The following is an 18,677-nucleotide window of genomic DNA, read 5'->3' on the forward strand; positions in this document are numbered from 1 at the left end:
GAGCTCTTGGTTTCCCTTGTTTGTAAAATAACCCCCTGGTTGTTCCTGGAGCAAGGGGTCTCTTGCTTCTGTGTGCTCAGGTAAGACCCACAGACAGTGACCTGTGCTCTTACAGGGCACTGTCCTTGGGTTTTGGTTTTTGGCCTTTGGGGGCTTTTTGGTGGCTCTCTGGTTTCAGAGCCTGGGCAGGCAGGTGGCCTTTTCATCTGTCACCCATCCTGCCTTGTTGCCTTTTTGAGGTCCTCCCGCCCTGCGTCATACGCTGTGTGCTAGAAGAGGTAATCGTTTGCTTTTACAGGTTAGATAAAAAGGTGCTACCAGACAATGAGAGCTCCATCCTCAGCAGTCAAGTCATTTTTAAGAAGACTTATTTTGTTTATTCATGCATACAAGAGCTGGGGTGCAGGCCAGAGGTGTGGGGGACCCAGAGACAGAGCAGCGGGTGAGGCAGGAGAAGTGTGCAGTGGCTGCCATCAGCTTCACAGTGCTGAGACTACCCCTCCCCCGCAGCCAGGGAAGCCCTTGGTAAGTGATTAGCCAGACATACAGCAGACACAGAGAGGGAAACTTCATCAGGTCAATCTGAGGCGAGAGAGGGTTGTACCCCGATGACATTAGTGGAGATTTCCTGAGTTCGTCTCTTTCCTGGCCCGGAGGAAGGGGGACTACTGCGGCTGGGTCTCCATGTCCCATCCAGCCCCTGCTCCCCGCCTCTCGTCCCACAGCACGGCAAGAGGCTGGGCCAGGCTGATGTGCTCCACATGGCAGGTGTGGGGGGCTGTGTCCTGTGGGGGGACTCCCACCACCACCCAGGACTGGTAAGTGCCATTTCCACTGGGAAGAACCAGTTCCCCCGACTTGCTCTCCTGCATGGCACCATCCTGAGTCCAGTGCAGACGGATCTCTCGTGGGTAGAAGTCATAGGCCAGGCACTTGAGGGTCCTCGTGCTTCCTGGGGCCGTGTGACTGCTGAGGGACACTGCGGGGGCATCTGTGGAGGGACCGTGCATGGCTATGGAAGCCTGAGGCAGCCTCTCGCCACCCTCCTTTCCCCTTCCTGTCCCCATGCCCCAGATGTCTAGCCAGGACAGGGCCCTGCGTTCTCTATCTGCCTTCCCAGGGCAACTACCAAGATCAAGGAAGGCTGAAGCTTCCCCTGAGTTGTATCGTGGTTACTTTCTTGCCTCCTTCCCGCCATGTCTATACAGACTTCTAATAGCAAGAAGTGTGAATGCCCCAAAACATTTTTCTCTCACCCCTTGACCCCTGCAACCTTGGAGAGGGCACCCTACCTTCGCTCTGCCACCCCTAGTTCTGTCTGTGTCTGTCCATCAGTGCTCCCTGCCACACTGCCCTCTTTCTCCTTAGTCCTCAAAGCAAAAGCTCAGCGGGTGGCCAGCAGCTCTGCCTCACTTGCTCATCCGCATCCTCCCAGGAGAGTGCACACTGCCTCTCTCCTCTGCCAGCCAGGAGGCACCACGAGAGAGAAACCATCGCAGGCTTGCCTGAGCTCCCCGCCCGAGATCCTGGGCCTCTCTCCGCTCATTTGGAGGGGTGGGGAGAGGACAGTGGAAGCTGTGGACAGGGGGTACCTCTTCGGTCCAGATACTTCTGTCCGTGCTGCAGGTACCGCTGCAGCATCCCGGGACACTCCTCTTCCAGGTAGGCCTTGGCCCGCTGCACATAGACTGCTTCTCTCTCCCACGTCTGCTTCACGTTCTGAGCTGCGGGGTCCAAGGGGACCCAGGCTGGGATTTCTTTGTTGAACTCGATGAAGTCCTGTCCGTCATAGGCGTACCTCCAGAAGGCTCCACTGCTTCTGTCACTCCGGAGCTCACAACCAAACACTCCCTGGAAGGTGTGAGACCCTGCGTCCCCCCCAACCCCATGGAGTCAGTGAGCTTTGCTTCAACTCTGTCTCACTCGACAGGTGACGGCCCATAGGAAGAGAGGTTTATGAAATCGAAGCCCACATCGTTATCTCGGTAAGTGGCTTATTTTAAAGATTTATTTTGTTTATTTGCGCATTTAAGAACTGGGTGTAGATCAGAGCTATGGGGGGGGGGGGTAGAGGATTCCCCAGAGGCAGAGTGGGAAGCAGAACAGGCAGATCAACTGAAATACACTTCTGAGGGGAGCAGCAGGTGAGACAGGAGAGGTCTGCGTGGCTGCCATTAGCTTCGCAGTGCTGAAACTACCCCTCCCCCCCAACCAGGGAAGCCCTTGGTAAGTGATTAGCCAGACATACAGCAGACACAGAGAGGAAAACTTCATACGGCTTGGTGTGTTAGGTCAGTCTGAGAGGGTTCTTCCCAGCCCAACCATTTCAAAACACTGCAGGCGTGGGCAGGCCCCAGTCCGTCTGCCCCATCTCATTAAGGGGCTCCATTTGATGACTATACTGAGTTTTGGGTAACTTATGTGACCACACTGATGTGCATTTACAAGTTAAACAGAAATTATTATTAGATTATGAGCCCTGCACTTTCTTTTTGAATTTTCTAGTGTTCCTCACCCACTTGCACCCGCAAGTCTGCTCCTTATGGACAAGAGGGCCTTTATGATTCTATTGTCACTCTGTCTATAGTTCTTTTTTTTTTTTAAAGATTTTGAAAATTTATTTATGCACAAAGAACTGGGGTGCAGGCCAGAGGTGTAGGGATGGTGAGAGGATTCACCAGAGACAGAGCGGGAAGCAGAACAGGCCGACTGACAAAGTGCACTGCTGAGGGGAGCAGTGGGCGGGTCAGGAGAGGTCTGTTGGGCCATGTGGGTCTCCTCCAGGGCGGGGATCGAACTCATGCGAAAGTGGCTTTAGCTTCTTAGTGCTATGCTTTAACCTGCTGCACCACCAGGGAGGGCCTGTCTATAGTTTTAAACTGGGCCTGTCTATAGTTTTTAACTGTTCTTCCTGACTCTTAGAATCGGCCATGCTTTGGACCAGGTACTTTCTCTTGTCCAACAAAATTCACTTGAGTCAGTCTTGTTGATGTGGCTCCAGGGAAGAGGAAGCCAGACTGAGTTCTAGCTTTCATAGAATCTTGGGTGTAAGTCTCAGTGCTCCAGGTGTTGCAGGTTCAGGCCAGATAACTAAGAAGGGTGCTCTCTGTGACACAGTGATGGGTGGCCTGACCCCAAGAGTGGTCCAGCACTTGGGCAGGGTGGTGCAATGCCTTCTAAAGTGAGCTCCGCCTCAGGTGGGTGGGGGTGTGGAGCTTAGAGGTCAGATGTGCCTGGGTTAGAGTGGACTCTGACATCACTTCCTGTGTGAGTGAGGCTTGGGAGTGAGGGCAAGGGCTGTGATGGGGAGGGAGGAAGGTGGGTGTGTTGTGGGGTGGGGAGAACAGAAATGTCTCTGTATTTCTATTTATACTTGCTTGTCTAGGGATGATTTGACAGGGATGGCTTCCTTCCTACTCACCTCTCTCCCCTCACAATTGCTGGGCTGGCTCTTGAGCGAGACCCTTCACCCCAGCAGTCCACGGGCTACTGACCTTTTCCATCCTTGTAATAGTCCATGATGTTCTTCAGGGTCTCCATGAAGATGTCCTCCCTGGCCTTTTGAAGTTGGCTTTCCTTCTCCCAGTCCTCCATTCCTTCCACCTGGCCCCATGGGTCCAAGGGCTCAGCCTTCCTGCTGACGCTGTCATAGCGGAAGAAGGGCTGGTCGTTGAGGTAGGCAATTGCCTGAAAGCTGGGGAAACCCACACTGGGTTTGGACAGCCCAGTGTAGAGAAAACTCAGAGAATAATGTCCTGCAAAAGAAGGGAAGACTTTGAGATGTGGGCCTATGCTGGAGGTTCCAGGTAGGCAGCAGAGCCAGGAAAAGAGGTCTGGGCCTCTCCTTCCCCGGCTCTCACCCAGCTGTCAAGTAGACTGTACTTGGCTTCCTTGTAGGTATTTTGGGACCATGTTGAGTTCGGTAAGAAGGGATTGTGACTGGACGTGTTGTCTTTTTTGCCCTCTGATTTGGTCCTCTCTGTTTCTTTTTCTTTTAGGTGATGACAGTGGAGGCCGCAGGATGAAACAAGAGTCCCAGGATGCAAAGAGTCTCGATCTCTGAGGCCCCTCTGGAAGGAAGGGACACTGCCTAATCTGTATTCAACTTTACATGAGCAATAAATGTTTGTTGGTTAAGTCACTAAAAATTTTTTCGTTACTGGAATATAACCCAATATTATTCAACAAATACATATAATATGTGTTAGAATATGTAGGAAGGAAAATTTACTAGAAAATTCCAGAAATGACATCGATGGATTGTTGCAAGGAAACATGAGTATAGATCTCAGATTTTCTAGGTTTGTAACTTACATTTTGGTATGAGTTAGGGACAGAGAGGAGAATAGTTCCACAATTAATTCATGATATAACTCACATGGTATAATATATGGCAAATTCCTAGTTAAAATACTAACTTGTTAGTGCTAATTTACTTCCAAATGTGAGTAATTGTTCTTCATAATATGGGTGGGCCTCACCTAATCAGTAGAAGTACAGAGGAAAAAAGACAGTAGACCTCAGATGAAGTAGATTATCCTTCATCATGTGATGGGCCTCATCTAGTCAGCTGAAAGTCACAAGAAAAAAGACAATAGCCTTCAAATGAAGCACATTATCCTCCATAATGTGGTTAGGTCTCATCTAATCAGTTGAAGGCCACAAGAAAAAAGACTGAAGCCCCCCAAAATAGAAGGGATTCTGCCTCCTGATTGCCTTTTTACTCAAGAATGTAATATTTACTCTTTCTTGGGTATCCAGCATGCTGATCTGCCCTACAGATTATTTTGGATTTGCCAATTCCCATGCCTGTGTGAATCATGGGAAAATAAATAAATAAATCTTTCTTTTTCTTTGTGTATATGTGTATATATATATATATATATATCTTATTCTGTTTCTCTGAGATATCTGTCTAATAAATTGGTATAGGATGTGATTAACATTTTAAATATGATTGTCATAAAAATAATATAAAATATATATCTGACAATTTTTTTTTATTTTATAACAGTTATATCTGACAATTTTTAAATGCAATGAATTTTAAATTTGTGCACTTTAGCTTACATTTCTTCCTGAACTTTGGTATGACAATAACAGCCTCATTCCCCTGTCCTAGAAATGACTCTGATTCTCCCTAATTTCTACGGCTTAGTCTTAGGGCTCTTTGCCTTCTGAATGTAGTGCAGTGAAGTTTGTGGGGTGAGGGGACAGATTTATTTTCAGCACTATCCCCCAGTTCACCTGTCTTCATACCCTGAGTTCACTCTTCCCATGTGTCAGACTTTGGAAGCAGAGAAGGAAGGAGTAGAAAAGTTCTACCTGTGTGGCTCCTGCTCTGTGCTGACTGTGTGACCCCCAGCTGAGTTACTTTACCTCTCTGAGTCTTAGTTTTGTTCATCTGTAAGTTACAAGTTTTAGGTGCCAGTTCCTTAAGGTCTCATATGACATGAGTCCAGAGGTTCCCTGCATGCTTCTGGAAGTGTGTGGATACCCACTTCTGCAGCTCGCTTGGAATTCCCAGCTGCATCAACACCCTCTCCTAGTCCAGCTACACCGTTCACACCGCCACATCCCTCCCCCTGTCCCTCTTCCTCCCCATACCCTCTCTGCTTTCCCACTCACCAGCCGGGGTCTCCTGTGGGACAGCAGGGCCCAGAAGGAAGAGGAGGGGCAACAGGACAGATACCATTGAGCCTCTAGTGCCTGGCTGGAAGTTTCTGGACCTCCTCAGCTCCTGGAACTCAGGGAGACTGCTTGGAGACAGAGCCAGGTATAGTTATGAGAATGGCTGGGCTTTGCGCCCAGCTCAGGGGAGGAGAAACCAAAGGCCAATGAGAGTGGAGCCCAGGCTCCTCCCCGACAATAAGAGGAAAGGATGCCCAGCCAGGCTGGGCCGAGGTTGTGCTTAGGGTCTGCAGATGGTGTGTGAATCTCGAGCTGAGACATCAGCTCTGCAGACTGGCACTTGTGTATCCCCTAGAGTGAAGAATGCCCATGGGCAGAGGGTGGTGTGGTGAATGGCAGATGCCTGGGACATGTCACTTTCCAATCTATCAGACCATCCCCACCTTAGGGTGAGTAGGGGAGTCTGGATGTTGCCAGATCACGCCTCACCCCTGTGCCCTGGAAAAGCTCTCAACATGTCCAGAGCCTGGCCTTGGCAGACACCAGCTAGGGTGTAACCCTCACGACACCACCTGCACCCCATGAGAGTTCTGTCTGCGGGATATCCCTGCCTCCTTCCTTTTCTGTCCTCAGGGAGTCCTGGTCTTTCCCTCCCAGAAGAAACCGTCAGAGTCCCTTTTTTGTGGCCTCCTTTGCAGCAGCATGGGAATGCGTGGCTCTGGCCCTGCCCGGGACACTGAGTCAGGCATCAGTGAAGCGAAGCAGCACTCTGGACTCTGGTTTTGGCAGGGGCTGCCAGTGACAGCAACAGGGGGCAGCAGGCAGCAGTTGTGGAGGTGTCTGGCCTGCACTGAGGGGTCACTGGCACCCTCTGCGGCCTCCTCAGCCACCGGCAGCAGCATGTTTATCAGAATTAGTCCGGGTGTGACTGCGGTGCTGTGCCTGCCTGATTCCAACCCCGTCCTGCTAGGCTCTCCGTGGCTCCCAGAGCTGACCAGGACCTACATTTCTTCCCTGCTTGATGTCAGAAAAGGATTCTGTTTCAGTATCCAGTGATTCTGACTGATACTGAGATTGGGACAAGGATTGTTGCCAGGTAACCGTTGCTAAAGGAAACGGAGGGGAAGCTAGTGTGATTACACAGCCAGAGCGGGGTTGAAGGGCGAGAACATACAAATATCTTGGGGAGGTTCTTGCTGGTTGTGATATGCAGTGGGGTAAAAGAGCTTCAAGAGTTATCTAGTGTGGTTAACAAAAAATAAATGCTCTCAGAATCCTCATGTTAGGCCCAAGGCTGATCCCTAGGACAGTGTGAAGGACTCGGGAGCGGGAGGTCAAATCCCCGGAGGTTGAGTGCAAACGTGCTGGAGACAATGTGCCTATCTGGCGTCCTCTGTATCCTCTTTTATGAGGTAAAACTTATCTTGAAAGAAACACCCATGCATTTTTAATTTTAAAAATGAAAATTATCTTGAGAATAACTGGTAAAGAAGGAGGTGGCACAGAAGACTGAGAAGTGCTGACCTGGGGGGGTGAGGGAGGCAGGGAACATGGCCGTGAGGGGAGACAACAGTGGCCTGTGTCTTGTTCTCCAGTCTGATCCCCAACCTCCTATCGAACTGATCACTGGGCTAAGCACTAGAGACAGGAGTGCATCAGTGGACATACCCCTGTCCTCCTGGACACTGCTCCTGCCTGCCACCAGAAGTTCTGTCCTTGGGCCATGTCCCGCTCACATGCAACAGCGCTCAGGATTTTCCTGGGGCCATTCCAGACCAGATCCTTCTCGGGCAGTGCTTGGCAGTCACCATTGGCACCCACCACACAGAACTGGCAGGAATCATCTTGGCTATTAGCTTTACGAGGTTTTGTAATTAGGTTACAAAAACCTAAATTTTTGTTATTAGGCTTAATTATTAGATAGTATTAGATTTTTTTTGTCCATTTCATTCTTACAACTGCAAAAGACCACTGATCCTTTCTGTAAACTCAGAAATGGCCTGATGTTCAGACTGTACTTTCAGACAATGGTTTGGGCTTTTGATTGTGACCTGAGGTCTGGGAGTGAGGGTGCAGGTGTCATGGGGAAGAAGAAAAGCAAAAGTGTGTGGTGAGGAGTGGTGGTGTATGCACAAATGCTTGTGTGTTTATTACTTTATTGGCCTCTGATATTTTCCTTCCTGCTAACTCCCCCTGTTCATGTCTGCTGGGTTCTTCCCCCTGAGCTGGGAAAACAGCCCACCCCTAACCTTCCATCTGCAACCTTCAGTCCACCAGCCTCCTGGCAATAGTCTGTGATGTCTTTCAAGGTAACCATGAAGATGTCCTCCCTGGTGTCCTAAATGTGACTCTCCTCCATCTCTACTCCTGCCCCTCACCCAGCCTGGCTCTTATTGCTTTCATAAGTATAGAGAAACTAGGCCTGACCTTTGGGGGTGGATGGTGGCCTAAAACCTGGAAAAACTGGTGTAAAGAAGTAAGGATGCGCAAAAGTGAAGTTGAGTCCACAGAGGATCAAGAAGAGCAGTCATTGCGACTGACAGCAGCCTCCCAGCACCGTGGGCTTGCACAGGAAAGGACTTGCCATGACGGAGAATGCAGGGTGAATTTTCTAGAAATTTAGGCAATAAACCAGATAGCATCAGCATGAGATAAAACTGTGATGCTGGGGCCCTCCCTGGTGGCGTAGTGGATTAAAGCACAGCACTAAGAAGCTTAAGCCACTTCCACATGAGTTCGATCCCCACCTGCCCCGGAGGTGACCCACATGGCATGGAAGACCTCTCCTGACCTGCCTGCTGCTCCCCTCAGCAGTGTTCTTAGTCTATCTGCCTGTTCTGCTCCCTGCTCTGTGTATGGTGACTCCTCTCACCATCCCTGCACCTCTGGCCTGTACCCCAGTTCTGTATCCATAAATAAAAATAAAATCTTTAAAAAACAAAACAAACAAACAAAAAACACTGTGATGCTATTTCTGTAACACCAGTTCCTTGTGCTAAACTGGTCACTAGGTAGAATCTTTGCCATCCTGCTGAGAAATGGCACTTGCTGAGTATTTGTAAATGCTACAGATTTGAAATCTGCACAATCTTTCAGAGAGTATTAGCTTGTTTGTTTTTTTTTTATGTTCCCTCCAGAGTTGCACACAGTGATGGGCTTGGGGCTAGTTTGGCTCCCTCCTTCCAGGTCCTGTAGTACCCTGGGCCCAGTGCTGTTGTATCAGTTCTGCAGGGAGGTGTCTTCCTCCTGTCCTGGCACTTTCCTTATGTTGACTCATTCTTCATCCTGTTCCTAGGGGTCTCTACCCCAAACCAGAATAGATGCATCCAGACAGAGAACGGTGAGAGGCTGGGCACCCTGCTGCTCCAGGTCTTGGCACAGATCACCAACATATGGCTGTGGGAGGAGACTGGTCTCATTGGTGGGAAGAGGAGAGACAAAGAGGGCACTGTCTGGCAAAATAAAGCAGTGGGACGAGAGTTCTCTTTACCCTTGGGGGCTTCTTTCCTGGCACCAACCCTCAGAAAGTTATTGTGAAAGAGAAGTTTGTCTTGGTGTTTAGGGTCCTCTCAGAAGCCCAGAAATAGTTAGACATAACCACCTCCCCTGCCCCCACCTCCAGCGTCAACCTTAGCCTCCACCCCCAATACCCACATTGATGGCGGGGGTGCTTTGGACCTTTATAAATGGAGCCATTGAGGAATCAGGAGAAATTCATGCGCATTGAAATTCATAGGCACATTGAAAAATGTGCCTATTCCTTGAGTGTCTCCCCACTTTTCAGCCCCCACTTTAGTTGTTTAGATGAGGAATTTGGTCACTATGACTTGACCATCAGCACAGTTCCGAATGGTGGGGTCACATCTGTCAGCTTCTAGGGAGCAGCCGTGAACAAAGATGCTGAAGGCACGTACTCAGTGGTTCCAGCCCAAGAACGGTTAGCAGAAGAGACAGAGCCCAGGAGCTTCTCAGTTCCCACCCCGCCTCTTCCTCTCACTGCTGAAATTGATCTTTGCCAGTGATTGAACTGTCCAAACCTGGTTTTATCACCTGCGATAGCAATTCTGTTATCAGGTGCACAGACTTTAAGGATCTGATGAATTTCCTAAAATAATGAAATGACCTCTTTATCTCTAGCCAATTTTGCCCTCCGGTGTCTAATGTGATGTCAACACAGATGCTTCATACAGTATTTGATTTCTCCCCTCAGGTGCAGCGCCCTAGTTCTCTTGCCACCAGGGACCCATCGCCATTGCTCCTTGTGTCTTCCCACCCTGTTTTTACCTCTCCCCCTCCCCTCCCCTGCTGGAAACCTCAGATCTATGGTCAACTTGCAAGTTTTGTCTTTTCCCTACTGTACAAACATTATAATGATGTAAAATAATCAACTAAGAATAAACAGATACTTTGGCTTTATTTGATTAGTGTTAACATAGTATATTTTTGCATCCCTTTACTTATAAGTTATTTGTGTTTCTATATTTACTTTTTGCCTTTTTCTTTAATTGCTAATTAATATTCTATAGCACGGATGTGAATTTCTTTTCCATCACCATTCCTTATAGCCCTTTGACCCTTTATCTTTCCCCACCTCCCTCTTAATATCAGAAACCTCACTTCATTTATCAGTGTCCACTAATTTTTATAGATATTTTCCTTTGTCTAATTGTCTACTGTGTAAATGTCCAATACTTGTCTTTATTGTTCTGACGTGCTTTGCTACACACAATTCCCTCAAACTCCTTCCATGTTGCTGTAAATGGCAACACTTGTCTTTTCTTATGGCTGGGTAGTAGTGCACTGTGTGGATAAACCATAATTTCTTGATCCAACTCTTTGTGAATGCGTATTTAAGTTGTTTCCATGGCATGTACTATAAACAATGTCCTCGATCTTATCACAGTTATGTAACACCATTTCACATGAAGTAAAATAATCTTACTCCTACTTACCCCCTCCTGGCCTTTATGTAACTTGGGGTCACAACACATTCCATGGTGTCCCCACTACAAGGGAGGTCTTCCTTCCTGAAGTCATTATACCAAGTTTGGGAGACGTGACTGCTTCTTGAAATTTGCAGGCACCTATCATAAAAAAAAAATTAAGAAAAATGACACCACCACAGGTACACAGTAAACTAATAACTGCTCTCAAAGAAATGGAGATATATGACTTGCTTACAAAGGCAAAATAATTATATTCTCCAAGAGCTACTACTGAATTCTGATGAAGAATTAAACAAAATGAGGAAAGCAATGTAAGCACAAAACAAGAGGTCTAACATAGAGACAGAAAACATAAAAAAGAGTCAAATAGAAGTTCTGGAAGTGAAGTGCACAATGACTAAGTGGAGAATTCAATAGAGAGCATCAGTAGCAGACTGGACTAGAGAAGAAGAAAAAAAAATTCAGTGAAGCTGAAATAACAGCATTTGAAATAATCAGTTAAAGAAGGAAAAATATTAAAATGTAAAGGAATGAAGAAACTTTTGCATCTTACTGGACAATAGTAAGAGAAACAACCTAAGTATGTACTTCTGGAGTCCCAGAAAGAGAAGAAAGGAAAAGGGGGCAGAAAGCTTACTTATTTTATCAATTTTTCATTTCTTAAAATTTTTAAATGTAGTACTTTTTTCTTACATTGTTGCTAATTTTTGGACAAGAAAGCTTATTTAAAGAAATAATTGCTGAGAATTTCTTAAGCTTACAAAGAGATTTGGACATGCAAGTTCTTAGAGCTAAAAGGTAACCCCAAGATGACAACCCAAAGTGATCTTCTCCAAGATACACTACAATAAAACTATAAAATCAAAGACAAAGAGAAAGTTAAAAGCAGCAAGAGACAATAAAGTCCTTGCTTACAGAGGAACCCCATAAAATCATCAGTGAATTTTTCAGCAGAAACTCTGCAGGACAGAAGAGAGGGGATGATATATTCAAAGCAGTGAAATAAAACCCGCCGACTAATTCTACCCAACAAAGTTGTTGCTCAGAAATAAAGGCAAGATAAAGACTTTCCTAAATAAACAGAACTTGAGGGAGATCATCATCTCTCGACCTTCCTTAGAAAAATGCTGAAAGAAGTTTAAGCTGAAACAAAAAGTTCTAATTTCAAACATAAAAATACACGAAAAGCTCCATCACGGTAAGGTAAGTATACAGCAGACTCAGAATGCTTGACGCTGTGCTACGGTGGGTTGACCAATTGGCTCCTGTGTAAGGCATCCAGCAAAAGCAAACCTCAGGTAAGGAAGTTTTGACCTCTTACTATCAAAGGGGATCCTGGTAGAGAGGGGCTGGGCTGCCTGCATTGCTGAGGGGACTCTGAACAGAGTTCCATGGTGCTGTGAAACGCCTGTGCCTGTTTCTCCCAGCCTACGGGAGAGACATCCTGAGAGCACAGCAAGTTCTGGGAAGGCTGCTGCTTGCAGACATGTAGCAAACACACCTACACAGCACCCACGCCCAAGCAGCCTCTGCTTCTCCTGCCTCCTTCCTCCCCCATCTTCATAGGGAAACTCATGCTTTGACCAGGAGACTAGAGGACTTCACAGAGACTGAAATGATGGAAAACGATGGAAATTCTGTGTGGTCGTGAGCCCTGCCGACCCTCCCCGCTCCACACTGGAAATACTCCAAAGCTATTGCAACCCTTTCGGATGATCTGAAATTCCTGTTTCGGCTCACTTGGTAGCCAGACCCCCACCCTCAGTAACAGAGGGTTATTCTTCAGAGCTCATTGTCTCGCTGCAGGGCTGCCTGCTACGCCAGCTGCAATTCTCTGACTCTTCACTAAGGCTGCCAGGAATGAACGGGAGGGGGAAGAAGTGGGTGGTAGCAGGAGGCAGGGCCCCCAGGGGGAGCTGGGACCCTGCAGCTCCAGTCTAAGGACGACTTTCTGCCTCTACCTCCTGTTGCTGTGCATCTGTCCAGAGTTGCCAGGTAAGTGCTAGGGGCAGAGAGCTGCCGGCTCAGCTGGCACAGGCAGGGGGAAGGGGTGGTGGGGCTGCTGCCGTTCTCCACTGCTCTTCTCCCACTCCAATGCAGACCCCAAATAACCTGGGATATAATGAAAGTTCACAGATGATTTGTTCAGTCTACAATGCAGCCTGAAGTTCTGCATTCCTGCTGATGCTAGGGCCGCTCCTGCAGGGACCACACTTAGACTAGATGAATCTGGAATGTATTCTAGGCCAGGCAGGGTGAGATGGGAACATTGTGGGTCCAGCACTGTGTTGAATAATGGACATGCCTCCCTCACGCCTTAACTATGTGAGATGGATTCTGGCACCAATGGAATCCTGAAATTGATCTCTAAAACAACAAGAGATGAAATAATATTCTTAACCAAAATCAGGGTGGAACTGAACATCTATTTACATGTTTGAAAATCCCGTTAAATGCTGGCCTTTCCTCCCTCTACCAGTTCTTATACGCGTAAATACTGCTTCACACCTAAAGTCTGGACAGGGTTCCTGATAACTTCCCCACAAATAAATTAACTTGCAAAGAATTTCTCCACAGCTAGAAACAGAGTTATGCCCTCTGGATCAGCTTCAAGATCAGTGCTGAGACCTCAGCTCCCTGCGTCCTGATGTTCTGGCCTGGGACTCTGGCCTGTGGGGTAAAGGTGCAGACCCATTTGTGGGAGAAAGATTGGGGCTTCAGCGAAGGAGAGATGTGGGTTGGGGAATACTGGAGAGATGGGGGCACCACAGAATCCCAGGAAACCTGGAGTGGGAAAGGGAGGACTGAGCTCAGGTAGGAAACCCCCTTTGGTCTGTGGATGCTGGGAAATGCAGCATGGTACTGATGGTGTCCTCTGTGAGCCCCCAGAATGTGTGTCCAGTAAGTTTCATTGTGGTGACAACGGTGAGGAGTGGGGGAGGGCAAGAGACATGGAAAAGTGCTTAGAATTAGATGTGGGGATCCCAAAGCCAGGGCCCCTCAGGCAAGGCCCTCCACCCTGCTTTTTTGGCTCTATCCTTTCCTGACCCCAAAGCTCTGTGGTGAGCTTTGGAGAACTGGGACCAGTCTGAGAGCCTCTTGGAGAACATTTGGGGGTCTGGTGCAGGCAAGAGATGGGCACGGAGACTCACTCCTTACACTAGGAATATGCCAAGCCTGTTTTGTATTCATTCTAGGTCTGCTAGGAATGTGCTATTTAGAGGGTGCTGGGCCTGCGTTTTGAAATGAGATGAGGCTGAGAGGAAGGCTCAAGAATTTATCAAATTGGATTCAGTCTGGTAACTGAATCTGGCTCTCCAGAAGAGCCAGGGCAGACACTCCCAGGCCTGGCCACCTCCCCTCAGTGCAATGGCCCCAAAGACTTGAGCGGTGGGACAGGACTCCAGGCCTCCTCACAGAAGGAGCAGGCTGAGGAGGAAGTGCCACCAGCCTGGAGATGCCCCACCAAATGGAAGGCTAGAAAAACCCTTTGAGGCCCTCCCTGCTGGCGCAGCGGGTTAAAGCGCTGCACTGAGAAGCTTAAGCCGCTTCCGCATGAGTTCAATCCCTGCCCGCCCCGGAGGTGACCACATGGCACGGCAGACCTCTCCTGACCCGCCCGCTGCTCCCCTCAGCAGTGTACTTCGTTGATCTGCCTGTTCTGCTCCCCACTCTGTCTCTGGTGAATCCTCTCGCCCTTCGCATCTCTGGCCTGTACCCCAGTTCTGTATGAATAAATAAATAAATCTTTTAAAAAATAATCTTAAAGAAAAACCCTTTGAGATGACATCTTGCTGGTAACTGAAGCCAGGGGAGGAGCGGTGGGGGTACGTGGCCTCCTCAAGCAGTGGAACACTTAGCACTCCCTAGGCATGTGTGGGTGAGAGGGAGATGCTGCTGGCAGCTCGTGACCGAGAGACGCCAGTGCTGTTAACCATCTTACAATGCATGGACAGCTCCCCCAGCAACCTTACCAGACATTACCACACATCTGCAGAGCCAAGGTTGGGCAACAAAGCAAGGTTACAACAGCCGGGGCAGCCTTGGGAGCTGACCTTCCTTTCCGTCCTCCTGTGGAAGCTGATCCCTCTCCAAACAAACCTTAGTTAAACAGTTATTGAGAAACTGCTTTCTTTTCCGGGCATTTCAGTCAGTGCTTTCTCATCCAGTAAATCAGCTGGTTGTTTTGCTTTATCATTGTCTTGGTTTTCAAGTAAGGAAACAGCCGTTGTCCCTTTATCTAGTTACCATTTATTATTTTCAGTTATTCATCTCCTTGCTCTGAATTGGGGAAGAATCACTCAAGCGCTCTAGCAATTTCCAACTTGACTTCCCTCAGAATCTGTCCCATGGCCTTCACAATGATCTCAGAAGCGATGACCTTCCGCCCACGCTACCTGCAGTGAGGCCAGGCATTGAAAGATCCATTTGTTCTCATATTTGAGGAGTTGAGGGAATGAAAGGGAATACGTCTTTATCGCCAATGAATCAGGTTACCATGAGACTGATTTTGCACCTTTCTGGAGACTAAAATTAGATTTCTTCTAAAGATTTTACTGTTTTATAGGAAAGAATTTCACAAATGATATGCCTCACAGTCTATAGTGGAGTAGAAAACCAGGGCCCGATGGACTGAGGTGTGACTCCTGGTGGCTCCAGATAGCTTCTCACAGACGCATTTCCAGACACCTTTACAACAGTCCCATAGAAGAGTCTCAATCTCTCCCTTCTGAATGCACAGAAATGACCATTCTGCATAGGTTTTAGCATATGGCCTGTTTTCTTCTGTAGGTTATGACTCTAACAGTCATTTCCCATTGTTTGTGCACCTTTCTGAGTATTATAATTGGGAAGCTTCTACAAGGCCATCAGGCATTAGTTGCCAAGTGAACTCTGAAATTCAGATTATGATGATTAGCTTATTGTTAAAGGGGAGGTGTTTTCTCACGTTCACAGAGAGACACAGGGTGGGCTCAACTACAGGAGAGAGAACTGAAGGATGGTGCTGGAAGAGGCAGGAGAGACCTGAGGACACAGCGGGGGGCGGGGGGAGGGCAGCTGGGGCCCGGGAAGGGCCACTTCTTTCTCGGAGATGTTACAGAAGGAAATAACAGGGAAGACAGCTGTGGGTTTCATATCAGAGTCTGTCTTCTCTGTGGAATAAGGGGTTTGCATAGGCCTCTGAGCACAAGGGGGACCAGGTGTGTAAGAATTTGGGTTGAAGATGATGGTTACAAAGAGCTGCTGGGCCCAAGGAAGACTGCTGATGAGACCAAGACAAAGGTGTCACAGCTGGGCTCGGAGCCTGCGGTGCTTCCTCCAGGGACCTGGGGAGGTCCTGAAAGCTGCCGCTGACCTAGACCCCTGCTACCATGTGAGAGACATAAGCCCAAACAACAGCAAAGCAGAGATGAATTTCAAAGCTTTATCTGATCAGCTTTGGCTTTGACTCTCAAACCCATCATGTTTACCTAGTGGATTCTGCTGGGCTTCCTTAAAATATTATGCTGGGCCCTCCCTGGTGACGCAACATGTGAGGACACAGCACTGCGAGCTGGCCACAGCCACTTCAGTGCGAGCTCGATCCCCAGTTCTGGAGGTGATCCGCATGGCAGGGCAGACCTCTCCTGACCTGCCTGCCGCTCCCCTCAGCAGTGTATTTTGTCCATCTGCCAGTTCTACTCCCTGCTCTGCCTCTGGTGAATCCTCTCACTGCCCCTGCACCTCTGGCTTGTACCCCATTTCTGTTGCATAAATAAAAAAATCTTTTAAAAAATATTATGCTTCTTCTAAGCCGGTTGGTTCTAAAGAACATAAGACCAAAGCAAGCCCCACACCCACTCTGCTTACCGGATTCCCCTCAAAGCTCAGAGTCTCCACCTCATCACCACGAGGGGAGTGCGGCCAGTCCTGCACCCTGAAGGCTCCCAGCCAGAGAAATGGGGACAGTGAAAGAACACACCTCCACCTGCTTTCCTTCAGGTGATGCCGGCATGGTCCCAGACCTGGCAGCCTGCACCTGGGCAAGCACCTGTTTTCAGAGGCCACTGCTCTCTGACTATTCAAATTTGGGGAAAGAGGAGGGCAGAGAGACAGGGGGCACAGAGACAGTCACTCCTGCTGCCACTCACCCCTGCCACCACTCACCGTTAGACAGAGAGGATGCCACTGACTGCGAAGAGCTGTCGGAAGCCTCGGGTTTGAACAACCAGCTCCCTGGAGAGGAGCTGCCTGGCCTGTCCTGGAAGCAGGAGTGGAGGGGGGTGAACACACCTACACCCACCATTGTTCTTTGCTCCCAACAGGATGTGTGGCAGGTTCCTGCTTCGGCTGGTGGCTGAGGAGGGTCGGTACGCCACCCCTGTGGGGCGCCTCCTGCTTCCCGTGCTGCTGAGCTTCCGCCTGACGCTGCTGGCCGCCAGCGGGACAGGGGTCTATGGTGATGAGCAGAGTGAATTCGTGTGTCACACGCAACAGCCAGGATGCAAGGCGGCTTGCTACGACGCCTTCCACCCTCTCTCCCCACTGCGCTTCTGGGCCTTCCAGGTCCTTTTGGTGGCTGTGCCCAGCGCCCTCTACGTGGGCTTCACCCTGTACCATGTGATCTGGTGTTGGGAAGAACCGGAGAAGGCCAAGAAGGGGGAGACCCAGGTCCTGGCCAGGGAGAGCAGCAGGGAGCCCTCAGAGGCTGGACGCCCCAGGCTGCTCTGGGCCTATATGGCCCAGCTGGGCGTGCGACTGATCCTAGAGGGCGTAGCTCTGGGGGGGCAGTACCATCTCTTCGGGTTCAAGGTGCCCAGCTCCGTTGCGTGCCGCCGAGAGCCTTGCCTGGGCAGCATAACCTGCAATCTGTCCCGCCCTACCGAGAAGAGCATCTTCCTGAAGACCATGTTCGCGGTCAGTGGACTCTGTCTCTCTTTTACTGTTCTGGAGCTGGTGCTTCTGGGCCTGGGGAGATGGTGGAGGAACTGGAAGCACAAACTTTCCTTTTCTAAGTACTTCCCAACCTCAGGGCGTACCAGAAGACCCAAGGAAGCAAGGGGTAGCCTCCCAGTGGTGGAGCAGCTCCCAGAAGCAGGTGAGAAGGGGGCCGGTGCCCCTCTTTCTTCCCACCCCTGATGCCTCTGTGCTGCGGGCCTCCCACGGCAGCCGTCGCCCTCGAGAAGCACCGCCCACAGAGCAGACACCGGGACGGGCAGACGGTTCTGACCGCTGCTTCCAAGCCTTCTCCCTCTGTTCCTTCCAGTGACCCCGGACCAGAGCCCTCACTCGATGCACCTCCTTCCCTTGCAGTAGCACTCTGCCCGTTTAGAAAGTCTCAGTTTCTGGTTGGTGCTCTACTTTGCAGAGTTGTGAAGAAGACACCTGTCTCAACACGGAAGGAAACACTATGATTGGCCCAGTGAGTAGGGGTCTATCTCCAGGACGCATTCGTGGCTGTTGAACCATCTGGAAGAGCTATGCTGTCCAAAACCTCTCCTCGGAGAACTCCTGCTCGAGCTGCTGTCCAGAATTCCCCGGTGTTGGTGTCTGTTTTCAAGGGCTCCTTCCAGCATACCCAGTCAGCTCTCAGAAGCATCCCCATGGCCGAGTCTTTCCCTGTCCCGCACACTAAGCTTTGACTGTGGTTGGCAATCCTGTTGCTGAAGACAATCCTCCTTCCTGTCCTCATTTTGGTTCTTCTGTGCCTGCAAATTCTCAACAAAGAGCAATTACCTAGTTTTGTTTTCTTCTTCTCAATCCCAAAGTATCCCCCAAGTAAATTAGGATGGCTCACCCCTAAGGGAAGCTATTTTAGTTCTCTAAGGGGCACTTTCAACAACTAGGAAAATAATATTTTTTTTTCATTTTGCTATACAAACATTTCATAAAGAATCCCTTGTTTATTATAGTCAGAAGGACCAGGTCCAGTGCCCAGTGAAGTGACCAAGGGAAAAAAAAGTAGAATTTCGAATTCCTTCTTGATAGTGTCCACTTTCTAAAAACCTTATTGAGAAATAGCTCACATGCAATTTAAGTCACTCATTTCAAGTACAAAAGTCAGTAAAATTTAGTACATACAGAGAATTGTGCATCCATTCACACCGTTTTAGAACATTT

At 49.0% G+C, this 18,677-nt stretch overlaps 2 protein-coding genes and 1 long non-coding RNA gene across 4 annotated transcripts; 2 read left to right on the top strand and 1 right to left on the bottom strand.

Moving 5' to 3' along the window:
- Positions 1–443: 443 nt before the first annotated feature.
- LOC105854280 lies at positions 444–1,742 on the top strand. The gene is made up of 3 exons (XR_001145962.1): positions 444–525; positions 726–818; positions 1,663–1,742. It is a non-coding gene; the product is annotated as an uncharacterized LOC105854280 (long non-coding RNA).
- On the bottom strand, positions 521–5,760 carry AZGP1 (alpha-2-glycoprotein 1, zinc-binding). Its single transcript, XM_012731779.1, has 4 exons — positions 5,629–5,760; positions 3,495–3,755; positions 1,593–1,868; positions 521–991 (listed from the first exon to the last, which is right to left on the bottom strand). Exons 1-4 carry the CDS (start codon positions 5,693–5,695, stop codon positions 666–668), a joined length of 930 nt encoding a protein of 309 aa, XP_012587233.1. The 5' UTR covers positions 5,696–5,760; the 3' UTR covers positions 521–665.
- Positions 5,761–12,248: 6,488 nt separating this feature from the next.
- On the top strand, positions 12,249–18,296 carry GJC3 (gap junction protein, gamma 3, 30.2kDa). Of its 2 annotated transcripts, XM_012731781.1 has the most exons (3): positions 12,249–12,572; positions 16,883–17,655; positions 17,926–18,296. In XM_012731781.1, exons 2-3 carry the CDS (start codon positions 16,884–16,886, stop codon positions 17,931–17,933), a joined length of 780 nt encoding a protein of 259 aa, XP_012587235.1. In that variant the 5' UTR covers positions 12,249–12,572; position 16,883; the 3' UTR covers positions 17,934–18,296. The 2 variants fall into 2 exon arrangements, with proteins under 2 accessions (XP_012587235.1, XP_012587234.1); XM_012731780.1 differs by having other exon boundaries at positions 16,883–18,296.
- Positions 18,297–18,677: the final 381 nt, after the last annotated feature.

The sequence above is a fragment of the Condylura cristata genome, unplaced genomic scaffold (genome assembly GCF_000260355.1).
Source record: "Condylura cristata isolate star-nosed mole 26May11 unplaced genomic scaffold, ConCri1.0 scaffold00032, whole genome shotgun sequence".
Lineage (NCBI taxonomy): Eukaryota > Metazoa > Chordata > Mammalia > Eulipotyphla > Talpidae > Condylura > Condylura cristata.

Excerpts from the sequence above, each read along its gene's own strand:
- AZGP1 (XM_012731779.1), bottom strand. The coding sequence starts at position 5,695 with ATGGTATCTGTCCTGTTGCCCCTCCTCTTCCTTCTGGGCCCTGCTGTC. Across the intron at positions 3,756-5,628 it reads CCCACAGGAGACCCCGGCTG|GACATTATTCTCTGAGTTTT; the intron begins GTGAGTGGGAAA and ends CTTCTTTTGCAG. Across the intron at positions 1,869-3,494 it reads CTATTACAAGGATGGAAAAG|GGTCTCACACCTTCCAGGGA; the intron begins GTCAGTAGCCCG and ends GGGGGGACGCAG.
- GJC3 (XM_012731780.1), top strand. The coding sequence starts at position 16,884 with ATGTGTGGCAGGTTCCTGCTTCGGCTGGTGGCTGAGGAGGGTCGGTAC.